The 20,302-nt window shown below is 37.3% G+C and overlaps 2 protein-coding genes across 2 annotated transcripts in view; one reads left to right on the forward strand and one right to left on the reverse strand.

Moving 5' to 3' along the window:
* Positions 1-20,302, reverse strand: part of LOC111600556 — a 168,253-nt gene that overhangs the window by 86,552 nt on the left and 61,399 nt on the right. The gene's annotated exons all lie outside the window — the stretch shown is intronic.
* Positions 16,696-19,176, forward strand: LOC111600558 (aminoacylase-1). The gene is made up of 6 exons (XM_023316710.2): positions 16,696-16,841; positions 16,913-17,257; positions 18,190-18,336; positions 18,398-18,681; positions 18,750-18,883; positions 18,943-19,176. The coding sequence occupies exons 1-6, from the start codon at positions 16,751-16,753 to the stop codon at positions 19,148-19,150; spliced, it is 1,209 nt and encodes a 402-aa protein (XP_023172478.1). The 5' UTR covers positions 16,696-16,750; the 3' UTR covers positions 19,151-19,176.

Raw genomic sequence — 20,302 nt, forward strand, 5'->3', positions numbered from 1 at the left:
ACTTCTATGAAAATATTTTTCTAAGCTCTGCATTCGGTACTGAAAATCACGTTCGCCGCACAGCAAACTAATTTATTTATCGTAAATTTTGAGCCAATCATTAAGCCATGTATTTTATTTCGAAAATTGAAGTAAACTCTTTGAAGCGCTCCCTCGGCTGCTTCGATTTTGTAGCTGAAAGTCGTTGGCTCCCCCGAAGGATATCCTTATCAAGGAATGTTTTCGTGTAACATGCACGCGAATGAAATAAAAATAATGAGCGGTAAGGCATGGATATACAGGAAATTTGTTGGGAGTGGCTACAGCTATGAGAGGGGCAACATGGCGGCTGCTGCTGCTGTAGCCTGTCACAGGCAGCAGCTACAACAACAATACGGAGAATTAACTCGCATGCTTGGCATAATAAACATAACGGCACAGGATTCATCTTTGCAGCTTCTTTTCTCCCTCTCTTTCACTCTTTTTTTCTTCTCCTTCTTTTTCTTCTTCTTTGTTTGTTCTGCTGTCGGCTGCTCCTTTGACTGGATTTATTTGCGCTCCTTTCGCGCTGCCTGTTAGCATGCAGAGAAATCCTAGTATGTCGCCTGGGGGCGCGATACTTCGCTTGTACATGTTAAGAAAATGGCAAAAACTTGTAGCCCTTACGACGCGAAGGCCGCCAAAAAGCCCGACTGACTGCAGGAGCTGATGTTGCACGGCCAACAAGCTCGCAATTAGTAGAGCGTTGGCAGCTCAAAAGGCTTTCGCCGGCTGCCGCTAACTAATTGAGTGGCTGTGCGAAGCTGTGGGCAACGCGGCGTATGAGCGATGCCTAGCCTCGCCTTGCCTTAAGCCCAACAAATTAAATTGTTGTATTTGGTTAGCCACTTAATGTGCCACACAATTTCTTTTCCTTCATATTTTTTTCTATCTTTGTTGTTGTAGCTCAATCGTTGGCTCTAAAACAGTTAATCTGTTGTCTCGCCAAGATTTTGCTTTATTAATAATGAGAACAAGTCAATTATATTTGTGAGTACGCAAAAAGTCACATATTTGTTGTTTAAGAATCATCTTTAACTGTGTTATATATATTTATCTACATTTATACCTTAGGTAATTTGATGACATCAGAAAGAGCTAAAATATTAATTTCTCAATGGCAATAATTCAGTTCGGTACACGAATTATTACAGCGCTGTTGGCAAACGCTGTCAGAGCATCGCATAGATGCTATGACAAATTGTAGACAAACTTTAGCCAAAAAAAATGACGAAAAATGAACTGAAACTAAGCAAATTGCAGTCAACTAAAAAATTGAAAAGCAACAAACGCGCATCGAATAGAGAAAATGAAATGAAAACGAATTTCAATTGTGTAGCAAGAAGGAAAAAAATATGCAGTTATCAGATCAGTCAACTAACCAGTTTTAGCTTTAAATTTATAGAATATAATAAAAGGAAATCTGTACCTTTTACAGGGGTTTGCCCTGTGTCCACAGCGAGGCATTCAATCAACGCCAGAAAAAGTCAACTTTAGTTTTGGCTGATATGAAATAACCTCCATTATTCATGCCACACACACACAGCCACATACAGCCCACTCGCGCTCTTCGTGTCTTTTGCTTGCTGTCTCTTTTCATCTATCACTCATTTTGAATTACACAAAAAAAGAAGAAAACGAAAAAACTTTCTGCTCACTTGCCCTGTGGCTTTAAAGAAGAGAAAAGGTTTTTTTTTATTTTTGTGAAGTTGTGGGTTGGGCTTACGCGTCTGTCTGACTGACTGTCTGTCGCTCTGTCGCATTGTTGCCTTTTACTCTGCTCTTTGTGTCTGTCTGGCAGCCATTTTGGCAAACACACACACAGCCACACAGAGAGCGAGAGCTGCCACTTATGCGCTCTTGGCATGCTCATAAAATTTTATGATTTCGATCAACTCGAGTGCGGAAATTATTAAGAGTCGAATCTGTTTCAACATCCTGTGGCACACACTGTATAGGCACAGCTATCTATATGTGCATGTGCTTGTGTGTGTGTGAGTGTTACAAAATTTCATATGACAGCTGCCAGAGGACTAAGTGCAAGCCAGCCTCAAAGGCAAGAGAAAGAGAGAGCGCGCGCTAGAGTGAGAGAGCCTACGCACAAGCACATAAACTTCAATGGCCTACATTGCCTGCCCCCTCACCCTGCCACTCTCACACACACACACAGGCAGACACTCTGCATGTGAAGTGCCCGCCATTTTAATTTATATTGTAGCTGTGTTAAAGTTCAAATATAATAAAAGAAAAACATCGCATATGCCGCTTCGTTTGCTCATTTCACTTATTTTGCTTCTTTTTCTTTCTCTCACATCTTTCTTTTCTTACTTATTTTTTTTTTTTTGAGTGCCTGGCACTGTAAAGTGCGTTTTATCTTTTGGCAGGTGGCGCCCATTCACGGGGCTCGGGGCGCATTTCTCGCCAACTTTGCCAATGGCCAATTTCTTAGTGCTGCCAGTTTTTATGAACAACTCGGCAATGAAATTTCCGTTTCCTGTGGCCGCCATTTCATTTACTGAACGCTTTTACTTATATGAAATGTTTCGGCCCAGTTACATTTTGTTGCCTTTGTTTACGCACAGTTTGAGTTCTCACTACCATATATATATAAGTATATATAGAGAGTGATATGCTGTTCTATGTGTCATCTGTGAAGCCAGCTATTGCTACACATGTGTCTCCTTTTAAATGGAAACAAAAGTTGTCTTGGTTTACTTTTTGTAATAGTTGCAAAGTTAACTAATTGAAAAGTGGTTGAAATGAGTCTGTAAGGTTGAATGACCAGGTACAAGTAGTAGCAAAATAAATTATAATTAAGCAAAAAATGTTAAAGATGCAACAATTTAAGCTTTATTTCGATGCTACATTGATGCCATTAAGTATGGGGAAGCAAAGCATTTGCTCAGTTTATGTCAGCTGAAATATAGACATTGGAAATAGTATCACTCTTGTCAGATAGAGTCTCATTTGATAGATGAGCAGAGATAGAAAATATGATCACTCTATATGCATATTAGATTAGGTCTCTTTCAAACCACGAGCAGCGCAGCAACATGCCAGCTTCGTCACTTTGTCTGTCCCATCGCTTCTCGTCAAGCAGGCCCATTTAATACATTTTCATTCTTATTAAATGAAGCCAAGAAGAACTAATATTGTTAGCTTATAAGCACTTAGATTTTTAGCTTTAGAAAGTCAATCTGTTTATATGCCATAAATGAAACTTTTTCTTTCACTCTGTCACTATCAATAATAATCTGTTTAAATTCGTTTCAGCTTTAAGTGAATATATATGTGTGTTCGCATGTGCTCGGCTTTGACAGAGCTAACTGGCTTCAAATTAGGTTATCCATTTGGGCATTAAGCCCATTAAATCCAATTAGCGGTGGCAATTTTAAAGTGTCGCCTGGATTTGCGAGGCGAGGCCATCAAAAGGACATAAATAACTTTCGTTCCGTTTGCGCATGCATGAATCGCTGGCAGCTGCTCAGTCCAGAGAGCCGACAAGCAAGTGGTGAGGCTTTAAAAATAGCAAAAGCGTTTCAAGCGGTGTGAGTAAACCAAAAACTGGAACAAGTTGTGACCGCTTCACGGCTTTGTGTTGGTTTTCCCCAGCCACCCCCACACTCTTCCCTTAACTGATGACCCGATACGCAACGCAAAGCCGACCCATAAATTTTGTGCGTGCCTTTAACGAGCTGCTGCCTGCCCCGCTCACCTGGCCTGTGCCCCCGAATATTTAGTAAAATGACCGCAAAGTTATATATATATATATATAAAACATTTTCAAACACGAGAGCACACACACACACACATACACTGTGCGAAAAGTTGGAAGATAAGCATTGGAGCAGCTGTAAAAAGCGCATAAACATGCGTGTCGGGTCAGTTTGAACAAGTAGCTGAAAGTGGAGCTGACTCGCTGGCCGGCACCAAAAGTTGATGGCTTAGAACCCACACCCACTCACACCTGATAGCCTTGATGTGTGCACTTTTCTGTTTCTGGCTCTTGTTGTTGTTCTGCTACTTTCAAGGTACTTAGGGCGTTTTGAATTTTTTATGAGCATTTTTCCTTGGTCATAATGTTCAAAACGAATATTGAAATAAATGTGAGAGCTTTACTTTGTCTCGCTGTGTGTGTTTATTTATAGCTATAAATGTGTACGTTTACGCGCTGCAAAGATTTGCATATATGGTTGATTGAGTTTTAATTTGTTTTTTTTTTTATACTATTTTTGAGTATAACAAAGTTAGCTTCAAAGTTGTATATATCTTAAAGATTGAAATAGAATATGTCTAAGAAATATCTACATGAGCTAAAACTGAGCAACTAGGCTGGTGCTTGTAGTCTGAATTGTGCTTAGATGTCTTTTGTTGGCCTAGCAGCCTGAAATAATTTATACTTTTTTATTATAATTTTTTTATGTATAGAGAATATATTTTTTAAAATTTTTATATAAATTTCCATACAATTTGTTATTAGTCATAAAAGTCTCTTTTTCTAACACTACTTCAAATACTTCTACAACAATTGTCAACACTGCTTTATATACTATTTAATCAATACTTATATTCAGCTACTAAATTGCTTTAAGACTTAGATACAGTCAATGTGTCTTTATATACTCTTCTATAAGGTTACAGCTGCAGCTTGGCTTTAAGAGCTAGCCACTTTAATTTTAGCCATCATAAAACCTAAGCAACTTTTCAGTTATTCAGTTGAAGCTTCAACGTTTCAAACACTTCCTGAATAATTTCGTGAATAGCTTACATTATTATGAGTATGTTCATGTTCTCACCTCAGTCACAGTTGCAAACATGAGATCTAAATTATGTGACTTGAGATTGATTTTAATTATGATTATCCCCAGTCTCTAGTAAAATTTAAATAATTGATCCACTTTAAACTTTTTCAGCATATAGAACCTTTTTTCAGTAACTAAGTCAACCGTTAAGTTTGACTCATGTTGGAACTGCATAGCAACTGTTGGGCGGGCAATGTCAGCATGCGACTTCGTGCCTCTGACAGCTTCAGCCGAGATACAACCACGTAAGTAGGACACTTGGTTATATTTTGTCACAGTAGCAACACTTCAAAAATTTCCATTATAAATTTACCTCCTTCACACTCAGCCAATCTTAATTTTCTCCCAGTCAACTCCTTTTTGCATTCACTAAACAAAGTTCAGTATGAAGTTCTTCTCTAGTATACATCCATCTACAGAGTATCTAAAGCTTCTTCAACTGGCCAAAATTTGTATTTTGATTAATTGAATTGTTTATCGTAGCTGTTGCCAGCTTTAGCAGCTACTGGCACGTCTGCTGTTTATATTTGGAGAGTGCGGCTAATGTTTACCTGGCTAATATTTACCTGTCATGTTTATAATACTCACTTTTATCCCATTAATAATGTTTGGCTTTTGGCTTATGAGTTTTTAAAGTGCATGCAATATAGATTGGATTTGCGGTCAGCAGTTGGCTCCACCCGCCCGACTTTAAAGCGAGCTGCGTGCACATTATAAAATGATTGTTGGTTTCGCTTCAGCTGTTTATGTAAATTTGGCAGCTAATTTTGATTTTTATACGTTTGCGGTAAGTATTAAAAATTTGCCATGAACACGTTTTAGGTCAGCGTGGCTGAGCTAAGCAAATGTAAATACTTTTTATCACAACGAACAGCAGACGCCGAAATGAACTTGTTTCAAGTTTGCAAAGTATATGCTCAGCTTGAAAGCTATTGAAAGTAAACCTTAACTGGGTATTTCGTATATAAACTATATAGTATATATACTTAATATATAGTGACTATATATTCATATTTATTTATTATATATATTCTCTAACGAAATCATTTTAAATTTAAATTGTCTTTTAAAAGTAATTTTAAATATGTGCATTTCTCGATATATTTTGTTGCTCACTTAATTTGATTTAACTTTTAATTTAATGCGCGACGAAATTATAATTCATTAATATTTATTATATATTAAATAATATTGTCATATTCTTGCTGCTTGGCATTTGTCATAAAATTCTCGCTTGGCCCTTCAATCCTCATAATTGCCGCGAAATTCTATTAATGGATATTGCGCGCCATAAACAAAATTGTAATATTATTACATTTTATTTTGTTTTGTTTTTTTTTTTATTATTATCATTTTGTTGTTGCTGCTGTTGTTATTGTGGCAGCCTTTGAGTTATGCATTGTTTCGCACATTTGGCGCTCCGATTTATTTTGTGGCTCTCATAAATTTAGCCTCGCGACGCGCATCGTCTGCTGCTGGAGCCTTGCGGCCTGTGGCAGCACTCTGTCACGTGTTGCATGTGGCACGCACACGCACACACACATACGTACTTGTTGGCGCGCGGTTTTTACCATACAGCAGTTGGAATATTATTCATTTTTATTATATTTTGTCGCCTTAACGACCATAAATTGCATTAAAAATGCTGTCATTGAATACGGCCTCAGATGTTAATGGAGGTGCAGGTGGCAGCACCTAAAGGATGCTTACAGTGAAGCTTGCCCATAATTAAATATATTATATGGTTTATATATATACAAATATATATATATATTCTGATAATTTGCTTAAGTATGTATGAGAAATATTTCTGAGTATTTCAGAGTAAAATAATTCTCCCATATTATTATATGGAAAAAGATTGAAGTGTCTGAAGAGCCTGGCATCGATAGCTGAGAAACTTTATATGGATAACTCGATTAGACCAAACCATTTGACATATTTGGAGAGTAGATTTCTACCCAAATATAAAAAAGAAAAATGTTTTTCTCGTCTAAATATAATAAAATATTTATTCTCACAAATGAATGTATGAAAACAAATTGAGATGTCAGAAGAATTTGACAGTAGCAAGAGCTATGAGACTGAATATCAATAACTCAAGTAGAACAACGCATTTTTCATATTTGGAAAGTATTTTCAATGCCCATTTCAATTGGGAAGTGTGAATTTTCATGCTTATTTTTAATAAAATATAAATTGTAATATAATAAAATGAATACCTTCCGCTTCACTTTCCTTTGTTTTCTCATACACAAACGTTTTTGTATATAGTCAACTCCGACAATATCTACTGTTACTGCTGGTGAAGTATTTTGTTTGTAAATATGCAACAAAAAGTGTGTTGAAGTAGCTATAAAAAGCATTGGAAAAAATCATTTTTCCATATAGCGACCGTCAAAGAAAAACAAATGGAAATGTGTGCGAAAAATATTTGAAAAAAATTAAATAAAGCTATATTCAAATTTTCCAGCGTGTCGCATTTTCCGGATATATTTTTTTATTTTTTTTATAGCCAAGTCACAGAGCTGAGTTTTTTATGGCTAATGGCTTTTCACGCAGCTGAATTGAATAAGCAAAATGCCAAACTGACAACCTAATGCAAAACTTTGACTTTCGCATGAAAGCAAGCGGTAAAATTTTGAAAATGTATTCTAAGCTAAATGACAAAAAGTTAGCAGGAAATCTCAACCGCATAAAGGGGGTGCAGGAGTCAGAGCAGGAGAAGGAGGGACAGAGGGTTCAAATAAGAAAATAAGGCGAAAGAAATGTGTAACTTAACCCGCATCAAGAATTTGTCACGATTTGTAGTCAGCGTCCTCGTCGTCGTCGACGTTGTCATGCGGCATGAAAAATGACCAAGCTGCCACAGTGCGTATACGTAATGTGCGCTGTATCTGCGCGTCTTGTTCTGTGATAAGTGTATGGCTAGATTTGGCTACCGCCCCGCAGCCTGCCTTTATTCTTCCAACCAATCTCTCCCTCGCTCTCTCTCTCACTGTTTCTGTCTCCCTCCTGCTACATCGGCTTCAAAGCACTTCACGCTTTCAGCTAACCCAACAGCGAACTGCTTCACACATCGTTTGTCACATTGTTCGCAAGGATTTTTCGTGAGCTCCAAATCTACGTTCTTTGCTTTTGCTTACAAATAGTGTCAGCTATTGTGTGTGCGTGTGTTGGTGCTGCTGGTGTTGTTATTGTCAATGCCATTACTATTTGCTATTGTCATTGTTGTTTTGCTTTTTGTTGTTAATATTTGTTGTAATTTTTCATCTCATGTTGTGTGAAGTTTTCTTTCACTTTTTTTATATTCACACCGTGTGATGTTTGCTTTTTTGCCCATTAGCACAGCTCTGTGTGTGGGCGTGTCATGTGTAATCAATTTTCAAGCCATTTGTGTGAGCCCAGCTACCTGCACATGGTTAGTTTGTCTGCGGCGCAGGTGTGCAAAGTGCTCAGTTGATATGAAAAGCAAAAATCCTTTGACTTCTGATTCGTAAACACTCGAAAGCAAACTAAGTTGGAAGCTAAGTAAAAATAAGCACGCAAATTGCCTCAACGAGGGCCAGCAAGCCGTTGAGCTGGATAGAGATACTGAGTGGGTATAATACTTATCTGAAGTCTGCATAATTTGGCTACAACAAGCGCATAGCTAAGAGTTTTCTAAGCTTAAATAAACAGAAATGATTGCATATATAAAAATTACATATAATATAACTAATTTTAAGCTTAAAGCTCAATTAAGGCTTTCAAGAATTGATGTTACTCCTCAGGCCCCTTTTGCCACTCTCAAACAAAATCGATTCTTGTTAGGCAAATAAAGTAAAGTTTTTACAACTGAATAGTTTTCACAATTAAAAAAAAGTTTGGTTCGACTGATTCACACAGCTAATGCCAATCTAAAATCTCAATTATACCAAAAAAAGCTAAAACTAAAACTTAAGCTGCAAATATAACAAATTCAATTACATGGCAAAGTTGAAGCTCAAAACTTTTCGCTGATTAAATTCAAAAGGGCATAAGGCTAACAGACTCCAATATATATATATGTGTGTGTGTGCTCAAAAATTGCAAAGGCTATAAACAGTGCGCATATATTTCATGGCACACAGTGCGTATGATTGACATTAAAACATTAATTATGCAGAGCGCAGACTGAGAGAGAGCACAAGAGAAGGAGAAGAAGTGAGACAGACTGTTAGACAGTAGAGCTAACTTTTCAGCCATGTTGAGTGCATTTGAGTGCTAGAACAAAAAACAAAGCAACAACAACAACAACATTTACAACTTGCTCGACAAATGTTTTGCAAAACTTTTGCGTCACTTTTCGCTTTTGGCCACACGTCGTATACGCAATTTCAGCCTGTGCAGGCACAAAGTCAAGTTTTAATTGATTTAAAATGCCGCCACGACCAGCTCTCCCTTTAGCATTCACTTAAGCAGCCTGCCAGCCAGTCGACCTGCCTGCCTGCCAGCCTGCTTCATTAATACATCAGGCGCGCTTGGACTGCCGTGGGTGTGGTGCAAGCAGTCTAAATGGCCGCATCGTGTAATCAGCAGCGAAAGGCGTGATTGACAGGACAGCAAACGAAAACGAGCCGCGTATAAATTAAGGCGCACAATTTCAGTCACTGTCGCAAGCTGACATCTTTTATTTATGAGTGTGAACTTCAGGCACCCGCAGGATTTTCGGACCATTGTCTGATTGCGGCTGTTCCCGCTGCAAGTTTCAATTAAATGCACGACAATTCCTTATTGTTTTTAATTATATTTTCAAAATGTTACTTCGCGGGGGCGTGGCACTTAATTGTCTATATTTAAAGCAGACAGAGAGAGAGACCAGATTAGAGCGAGCCACACGGCGTATGCTTAATTGAAGCTTTTGCTTAGTTGAAATTGTTTTGCTGTTTCGCTTAATTAATGGGCGTAGCACAACGTTAACTTATTGTTTTTATTGTTTGCTGGCTATAAGCAATTGGGCATGAAAAGTCGCTGGCTGATTGATAATCCAATTACCTTGGCCAGACACAAAATGCCTCACAGACCACAACCCTTTAAGGTCTATCGAAGTTCAAGAAATTGATGATGATATATTAGAAAAGATAATTTATAAATATTATAAATAAATATCAATAATACAAAACACTGCATTGCTTTCAACTCACTCTGATTTCTCTCTCCCTAAATTATATATCATTCAGCCAGCCCACAAAGGCTTGTATTTTTTATTACCATTTCAAATTTCACTTATTTTTAACAGTCTTAAAAATCCTTTCTCGATTCCATGTCACTTCTAATTAACACATTCAACATTTAACACAGTTGACCCAAATTTACCTGTCAGTTAAACCACACGGTGTGCAGTCTCTTCATGTCCCTCTTTGTCGACGCTAAAAATGTGGGCATATTAAAATTTCATAGGCTTCAAATGAAACAAGAAAAAGGCATTTAATATGTGCCAGCCTGACAATCAAATTCTAATAAACCCAATTAAACAACTTCCAACGATTTCTTGACAATTTGCGACTGCGGCTGAAGCGAACGTGGCTGTAGAAATCAATTTGTCCTTCCATATAAGCCAGAATCAATTATAAAAAAGCCTGTACGAGTGCTAGAGAGAAGGATATTTAACGAGCAGATACTCTGTAAGCCAGACTACAAATGGTGTATCTTGTTTCAAAATCTTTGCTTGCAAATTGAGTAGGATTATAGCTAAAGTTAGCTTATATAGATCCCAGCTCTTGATTATGAAGAGTGTATATACCCTATCGCACATTTCATATTCACGAGGGTATTACAAACTAAAGCCAAACGTTGTCAGCTCTTTTTGCTGCCACTTTGCCTCCTTCTCCCTCTCTCTCTCTCTCTCTGTCTCTCTCTGACCAACTGCATCTGGAGACTGCGGTAATCAATGTGTCAAAAGTTAATGCAGCTCGAGGTCGGAGCTCAGATCTGCATTTCAAGGGGCACTTAAGCTGGCTGCCAGGATGCCCAGCTGTCCATCCGTCCCGTCGTCCGACTGCCCGTTGCTGTCAGGTTGGCTGAATGAAAAAAGCATTGCACAAATTGCCTGGCCACTAGAACGTTGTCCACGCCGTCAACGTTGGCGGCCATTTTGCAATAAATTTTGCAAAATGTCGTCGTCTGCGTTTCCTGTTTGGCACTTTTGTGAAATATGTGTGCCACACACGACATCCGCTTGTCACACTCTCAGCACTCTCGGCAGTCTCAGCACTCCGCACGCCCCCATTGTTTATTATTTCAACTAAGAGATAAGGCGACCGCCGCTGCCACGCCCACTTGATATTTGCATAAGCCGTGTGTGGGCTTGCGTGCGTGTGTGTTTGTATGTGTTTCGTATTTTTGTTGCTGGTAGTCAGAAATCAAATAAAAGTTGAGTTTTGGGAGTTGGAGCTGGTGGGGCTGCAGCATCATCAGCAATGCTCCTGCTGCTGTCTTTGTTATTTTTCGTAAATTCTTGTTATTTATCTTATAATTATGCAAATGTGCGAGCAGTCAGTTCCTCTTTAAGCCCCACCCCACCCCCTCTCTCACTCTCTCTCTCTCTCTCTCTCTGTCGAGCTGCCTAAATATGGCAGCAACATTTTTGTTTTGCATATTTTGAGGCGCAAGGGTCGCGGCTCGAGTCGAAAAGCCAGCCGAAAAGTCAACGGATTTTTGTTAAAGCCAAGAGCGAAATTTGTGTTGAGTTTGAGGTATTGTGACCATTGTCAATTTGTAGAAGAAATTGTGGGAGAGAGAAAATTCAGAGAAAGAGGCAGTGAATGACAGAATCGGGAAGAAAGTGCTAGACAAGACGAGGAAGCGAAATAATTGGAGGGAGAGACAGATAAAGAGAAACATATAGATACTGAAAAAGGAAGAACGATGAAGAAAGAATGGGACACACAGAATGTAGAAGAGAAAGAATGAGAAGAAAGAAAAGAATACACATAAAGTCAATGATAAAGAAGAACAGAGAACGATGAAGGAAAAGGGTAAAAAAAAGAGAGGGAAGAATAGGGGTGTCAAAGGGAAAGAGGACGAAAAGGGTAGAAAGTCTAAGGAAAATAGTGTGGATGACAATAAAAGATAAAAGATACCTTGACATCTTTCAGTTGCGTTATAAAAGGCAAACTGGATTTTATATCATTTTCATAAGTTTTGGGACAATTTATGATTAAAATTAAAATTTTGTTGAATATTTTCAGATGCTATTAATAGTTTAAAGTATATATATAAATAAAAAATTATGAAGAAACAATATTTTAGTTGCACCTAGAATCAAAATAACGACTATAGCTATAGGATATAGAAGTAGTCCGTAGTTTAAGAGGAGTAATGCTGGCTGTTGTTCTTGAGATAAGTTTTCGGGCACTTAAAAAAAGTTTCCTTCAGCACTAGATATACAATTCATTGTATATCAAGAGAAGGCTTAAAGAAATTCGAATATTAAAATTTTAAAAATTTAACCAATATAATTAATTAATACTTATGCCTCTTCCCTAATAAAATTTCCTTTTATATTTCAAACAAGCTCAACTGGGCTAAAAGCAAATTCAAATTTCTAAAGCGTATTCACAATTCGTAGCAAATAAATGCTTTGCCCAAATGTTTACGTCCACTGTGGAAATTTGTTGCTCTCTTTGCCTTTGTTGCATGTATGTTGTTGCTGCTGTTGTGTCTGTTGTTGTTTTTATGTGGTTTCTGTTTTGCTTGGTTGCCAAAATAACAAATAATATTATTGTTGAGCTGTGCGCTCGGCGACACAAAAGTTGAGCTCCGGCCGGCTGAGCTACAGCATAAGGACATGGCTAAGGATAATAAAGATGATGATAATGATGATAATGATGAGGTCTTTCAATTAACGGCAATTCAATTACACATGCTGGCTAAGTTCTTGGTCGGCCGCTTTGCGGCATATGGCACAACAATTAATTAAGCAAATGTTGGCCAAGTAGCTCAGTGAAAATTGGAATAAAAGGGTAAGGATATGGTCGTGGCAGTGTCTCCGATTAGGTTGTGGAGCTTATGTAGCATTCCAATTAACGGCGAACTCGAAAAGGCCAATGGAGCCTTCGATACGCATTTGAAATGCAAATGCAAAACGGATCGAAAATCATTGGGGAAATCCAGTCTGTGGCCGAAAATACATGTGAAAATGCCACCGACTGCAGCATATGTATTTTCAGCTGTGTTATCCTTTTGCTTCAGCATTTGCCTTCCGCCTTGCCTGTGACTCAGTTCAAAGTCAAATTCCGTTTCATCTGCAGGCGGTTAGCTTTATTTTCCTTAGATTTTCCCTAAATTAGGCAGCTAGATGAAGAGCGAATGAGAGAGGCGCTTAGGTAAAGAAAGAGATGGCAAGCAAGCTCAACGTTGTGTTATTTGTTGTTGTTGTTGTTGCTGTTGTTGCTGCTGCTGTTGTCGTGTTGTGACATGTCGTGTTTATGGGATTTTGTTACTTTTGGGTTTTGCGTTCGCCTGGCTCCTTTTCCTTCTTTATGCTGCTGCTGCGTCGTCTTTAGAAAATGATTTCATTTTATTTAGAATTTTGTGAAATAAGATATTTATTTGGTTCTCAGTCGGTTTTCGGTCTTCGGACTTGGCCTTTTCCAAATTGCCAAATAAATAGACCGACGGTCCGGTCTGGTTCGCTGCTCGCTTTGTCGTTTTTGTCAGCTTGGCTCCCAAGTCCCCAAGTCAATTGTTTGACTTAGGTCAGTCCTTGGGCGCCTCGCATTCACATTTGTTTGGCTTTTCGCAGTGTATTAAACATTTTCTTCTTTTTGTCTATTTTTTTTGCTTCTTTTTGCCAAAGCTCTGGCCAAAAGCAAATTAATTTTGTCATCTGCTCGGGCAGCTCAATGGAAACTTAACTTAAAAGTGAGTTCGTGCATAGCATGTGAGACAGTTCCTATTCAACGATTTGAATTGCAAATTGATCCGGGTTGACGGACTGCAGAAATATGAAAATGTAAGCCATCCGAATGTATAGAATCTGATTAAAAAAGAAACGAACTACGAAATGGAGGCAGAAGTGGGACAGATTCCCACAGAGCTTGTCACAAATTTACAATTAACTATATCATTTACATACAGGTCCTGAATGACTCTGCCAAAACTATTGACTGTCACAATTTGTTGCTGACAACTAGATGTGCTTGATGCTTTTGTGTAGAACTAAATAAAATATCAAATCATAATGAAACGTGCTATCACATGTGCTATAAGCGAAGGTGCCACACTCCGAATTGCCTGATTATGAGAAATGCTTTACCTGCTGCTCAATCATTTACATTTACATATATATATACGCACTCTGAGATACACACACACTCATATATATACAGAAAACATACACGATACTCAATTTATGCTGTGGTTATTCACCTTCTTCCTTCAGTCTTTCCACTATGGCAAATAAATTATTGAATAACTTGAGCTCTAGATATGCAGCACAAGTGGCATTTGTGGCGCATAAATATGACAACTAAAGACTAAGAGTTTTCTAATCTGAAAAGCAATGAAGTAAGAAACTAATATATATATAATATATACATTTATATATATGTATATAATTAAGAAACTGTGTATTCATTAGATACATTTACATCTATTATAATCTTCCATTTATGTTTTATAAATAAAGTCAAAATAACAATTTCGATATTTAGAATATAAAGAGACTTAAGTTAAATAAAAAGATAAATTTATATTGCAACGACATGCAACATGTCAGCTTATCTCTCTTTTCATTTGTTCTGTTCGCACTTTTGAGATATTTCTAGTCTAAATGAATATGCAATATATATAAAGATCTCAAATTTCAAGGCTGGGCTAACTCTCTCTGAAAAAAATCTATATTCCTTTTAGAACTTATACACACAAGAGGCTTGACCACGCCTACTTCTGCTAGTAACAAACTTACATATATATTTTGAACCTATTAAATGGTTTCTGTAAAAGTGATGCGGCAACTACCAGCTTAGTTTGACTTCTAGAGAGACAATCTCTACGTCAATAGCAAGCTTCGTCTGTTCATCATAAAATTTATATAATTTAAGATTGAAATTTTCACATAAACTTATGCTAAGGCAATTAGCTTTGATACACAACTAATCTTCACTTGTTTAGCATTATTTTCAATAAACAAATAATTGAAAAATTTCTATATACAAATTGCAAATTTGCTGAGCAATTTTTGCATTATTAATTTTCATTATAAGCTCACGTTTATTCCATTACTTCTGTAAGCTCTGCTAATTACCATCATATTTTATTTATTACCTACTTTTGTGAAAGCAATTTAACATATAAGTAATATTTATTTTCCGTTCTTCCATTTTCCAGGAAGCCTTCTTAAAATGCAATCATTTTGTGCACTCAGTTCGCTTTGGTCCAAATAATTATCGCTTAATGATGTGCACAGGCATAACACAACAGCAAACAAACAGACCAACAGCAGCAACAACAACTTTTACTGAACTATTCATAAATTGTCTGCTCTTGGCACTGGCGTAAAAGTTTTGTATGCTCGAACTGCTCCTCCTGCTGCCGCTCTCCCCCTCCAACTATCCAAACTTCCACTTAAAATTAGTTCAACGAACTTCAGCTAAACGACTTGGCTGCATTTGAATATCATGTTTTAACTTTTGAAATGCATTAGCAAGAAATATATATATAGATATATATAGATGTATATGTATAATTTAAAAGTTAAGTTCATCAAAGAGTTTTTGTATGTATGGCTGCCTGGAGATCTGTCCATCATCTTGTACTGAGAGGTCGTGGCAAAAATATTTCAAATTAGCTCTTAAATACGTCACATATTTGGTTATTTAAAATAAATGCATTAAATGCACTCAAAAGTCGAGTAGCTTATCGAAATGCTACTGTCTTATCGCTCTAATGCTACTTTGAATGGCATTAAGACAGGCTTTCCACTGGTAATGCCAAAAGCAACCCAAATTGGAGTAGCAGCGACCTAAATTAATTAATGATAACTTATCAGAGTAAATGTGAAACTAATTTAGTGGCTAATGCTAATTGTTTATGGGTTACTCTGAGAGCTTATCAGCTTATTAAATTTATCAACTTGAAGACGTGCGCTATTAGTTAAGCATATTTTGTTATACAAAATTTATAAAATTTATTGTTTATATCAACAAACTTCCAGGTGATTGATAGACTGACTGATAGACCCTGCTGGTTGACTGATAAACAAACTGATTGATCCACTGGCTTAAAGACTGACTGATTGAAAGACTCTGCTTATTTGATTACCTAACTAATTGACTGATTGATTGGTTGTCTAGTTAATTTAATATGTACAATATTCTTCCAGCTTAAATACTGAAAAACCCACTGATTGACTAAAAACATTAGTCTCATAGCTGCCTACAACAAACTGATATACCTCATGCCTGGCTGAAGCAACAGCGTTCAACATCTTTCCATTTTTATCTGCGCTGTTCCCTTATCAGTGTTTAGATTAGGCATGTTTTGTAAAAATAAATCTGCATTTAAAATGCACTCGAAAAAGATATGAAAATGTTGCTGCTGTTAAACCTGTTGTTAAGTGGATTTCAGTGGAAAACTCGTTTGAAATTGCATAACTCATTGTTAAAGCTGGCAAATTTATTTATGCAGCATTTATCTCGAACAGTGTATGTTGGTCGGCTGAAGCTTAACGGCACAGCTGCGAACGCGTTAATTGGAGTAAATTATTTGTATCCGTCATAGAGCTCGCCGCATTTATCAGATTGGATTGCAGCGCCTGTGCCCCGCTCCCCGCGCATTCACCGAAAAGTAACCTAAGCTGTCGACTATCTTGCCCTCAGTGACTCGGCGTATGATTAGATTAAAGAGCGCGTAGCTCGAGCAGTTCCATTCCAGCGGTTGAGCGAAACAGACGTCAGTTCGTCAACATGAGCACCGAACGCTGGGAAAGCAATGAGGAAATACAATACTTTCGTGAATATCTGCGTATAGCCAGCGTTCATCCCGATCCCAATTACGGTGTGCATTAAAAAAATGTAAATGTAAATTTAATCCGTTTAATTATAAAACAAAAAATCCAATTTACTCAGCGCCTTGTTTGGAGTTCTTGAGGCAACAGGCCGAACACCTGCAACTGCCGCTGGCTGTTCATTATCCATTCGATGGCAACAACCCAGTTGTGGTGCTCACCTGGCAGGGCCTAAGGCCAGAGTTGCCCGCACTTTTGCTGAACTCTCACATGGATGTGGTGCCCGTGTTCGCAGAGAACTGGACACATCCGCCCTTTGGCGCCGATATGGATGCAGAGGGTCGAATCTTTGCCCGCGGCACACAGGACATGAAGTGCGTGGGCATGCAGTATCTGGCAGCTATTAGGGCACTGAAACGCGATGGCATCAGGCTCAAACGTACAATACACATCTCATTTGTGGCAGGTAAATAAGCCTCTTTTTTAATATGTGTACATATATTTGGTTGTTTTATATTTATATATAATGAGTGTAACTTAAGTCGTATGCAAAGTTATATACCCTACCAGTTACTTGACTGCATACTATATTGTTAGACTGTATATAGCTTGACTATCAGTTTTTATCATAAGAGTTTAAGCTCTGGAAAGTAACTGGTCGTTTGCTTAGATTAGAAATGTGATACGAGAAATAGAGCAGTGCAGTTGGGTTAGTTCCTTAAAATTGTTTCATGAAGAAAACAATGAAAATGATGCAAGAATATCAGAATAATATAGTTCAGTTCTGAGCTGATACTCATTAAAATTTCTGTTTGATACAAATATAAAAATGATAAACATTAAAAAATAAAGATAAATTTGATAGAAAAAGAAATTTTTGTACAAGTCAAAAAATGCTCATAAAATGTTCTTCATATAAATCTTATATATTGCTATGTTAAAAGTAATTTATAAATTTTTTTATGGCTACTTAAATTTTTTAATTATTATTTTATTATTATTATTTTATTAATATTATTAATATTATTATTATTATTATTATTATTATTATTATTATTATTATTATTATTATTATTATTATTATTATTATTATAATTATTATTATTATTATTACTATTATTATCATTATTTTTAATTCAATTGAATTTAAATATATGATATTTTCTTTAGTTTTTAAAGAATTTGTATTTCGATTTTGGAAAATCTTTATATTATTATTAATGATATTATTTTTATATTTAAAATTTCTTATTTTTTTTATTTTTTATTTACCAAATCATTGCTTTAAGTAAAGTTCAGATATATTTTACTTTATTTTTATATAATATATTATTTTATTATTATTATATTATATTATTTTTTTATTTTAATTTTGCATATTTTTTTTTTTTAACTCAGATGAAGAAATGGGTGGACGCCGTGGCATGCGTCCCTTTGTTGAAACTAAAGAGTTTCGCGCTTTAAATATTGGTTTCGGGCTGGATGAGGGTCTCGCCTCGCCCACAGCTGAGTTTCCCGTGTTCTATGCTGAGCGCAGCGTTTGGCGTAAGTTCAGCAAAAACTTATCTATTTCACTGCATGTCTATAGAAATATATCACGTTTAAGGCATGACCTTCAAGATATCGGGCACGGCTGGCCATGGCTCGCTTTTGCTGGCAAACACAGCTGGCGAGAAGCTGCACTATATACTCGATAAAATGATGCAGCTGCGCTGGCAGCAGGTGGCACGTCTCGAGAATAATCCTGAGCTAACAATTGGCGATGTCACTACCATAAATCTGACCCGAATCGGTGGCGGTGTGCAGAGCAATGTGGTGCCACCACTGCTGACAGCTGGCTTTGATGTGCGCCTGGCACTCGATGTGGTGCACGAAGAGTTTTTCGCACAAGTGAGTGCCACAATCTATATTACCATATACATACATATTGATGCTGAATATCTCAAATGTTACCTTAGCTACAAGAGTGGATGGAGCAGGCTGGCGGCGGCATTGAGCTGGAATTCGATCAGAAGCATCCATACGTGCCAGCCACAGCCATAGATGATAGTAATCCCTTCTGGCTGGCCTTCAAGAGCGCCACAGATGAACTGTAAGCGACTTTTGGTACTTAAGAAATTGTTATCGATTTACTATCGACTTGCTTCACAGCTCGCTAGATATTCGGCCACAAATCTTTACGGGCGGCACGGACAGTCGCTATTTGCGCAAGTCGGGCATACCAGCACTGGGCTTCTCGCCCATGAACAACACGCCTGTTTTATTGCACGACCACGACGAGTGGATTGGCGCCGATACATACCTGAAAGGTATCGAAATATATGAAAAGATTATTAGTAATTTGGCTAATGTGGATTGAGACAAAGTGAATAAATGTTTTTGATATACATACAAATTGCTTGGCTTGAACTCGGCTTCTTAGAGACGAGGCTTTGAGGCCATGCATTTAATCAGTTATAAAGCTATTAAGTTTCTCTGCATCTATGGTACCTAGCTATATCTTAAACAGATATATATAATCGCTTATAAATGTGTGTTTTAGCTGTCATGAGAGCATGTTTACTTTCTTGTCCCTCTCTCATATTATAAGCTGTTTGCAGGCATATCAGAAATCCCTTACTTGGTGATATGATACACACTTGTAGTATCACTTCTTAAATCTATGTTCATGGAGGGATGAAGTAAGCAGCTTATGTATCAATAAAGAAGTATCTGATGCCTGTTTGACTATCTGCTTGCTATTATTTACACGAAAGTAAGGAGAATTCTAAGCTTAAATAAGCATAGATAGTAATTATAGTTTCACACTAAAATTGCCCACTTCCAGCAGTATCATACGACGATTCACTTAAATATATTAAATGCATTTAAATCTTTTATAATTGTTAATGTGTTTTAATGCCCCAATTGCAGTTGGCTTTACTAATGACAAAGTGAAATGATTTCTGAACTTTGACTTCAAATGGAATTCACATGGGAAACCGCTCGAACGAGTTGTTGAATCGGTTAAATATATATATAATTTATATATATATAAAGTATATATAAATTATAGTTAATTTCTTTGCTTGCTCGCCGCTTGGTAGCTCATCAATTACGGCACGAGGCAAAGGAAGGGGACAGAGTGAAAAAACTCAATTAAAGCGCTAATTAATTTATTTGCTTAACAAGCCATGTTTGGCCGCAAACTCATTAAGTTGTCACATGTAATCAGCGTACGGTTTGTCCAGCCAAAAAATGCAAAAAAAAAAATACGGACAAAAAATGGAGTTTATAGAGGCGAGAGCAGTCGAAACTAAAAACTAAAATTGAAACTAACTGACCAGCTCCGGCCGGGACATGGACATAGACGAGTGACTGCAGCCGGACACGAGGCACAGGCCGGAGGCTGCGGAGCTGGGGAAGTTAGCAAACTTTGTAACGTTGCAGCCGCTGAACTTTTAAGTGAGTGACTTATTTTTTTCGTCCTGCCAGTTGCCAGGCAGCTGCCGCAGTGAGAGGGCCATGATGA

Source organism: Drosophila hydei, unplaced genomic scaffold (genome assembly GCF_003285905.1).
Source record: "Drosophila hydei strain 15085-1641.00,03,60 unplaced genomic scaffold, DhydRS2 tig00008114-arrow-pilon, whole genome shotgun sequence".
Classification (NCBI taxonomy): domain Eukaryota; kingdom Metazoa; phylum Arthropoda; class Insecta; order Diptera; family Drosophilidae; genus Drosophila; species Drosophila hydei.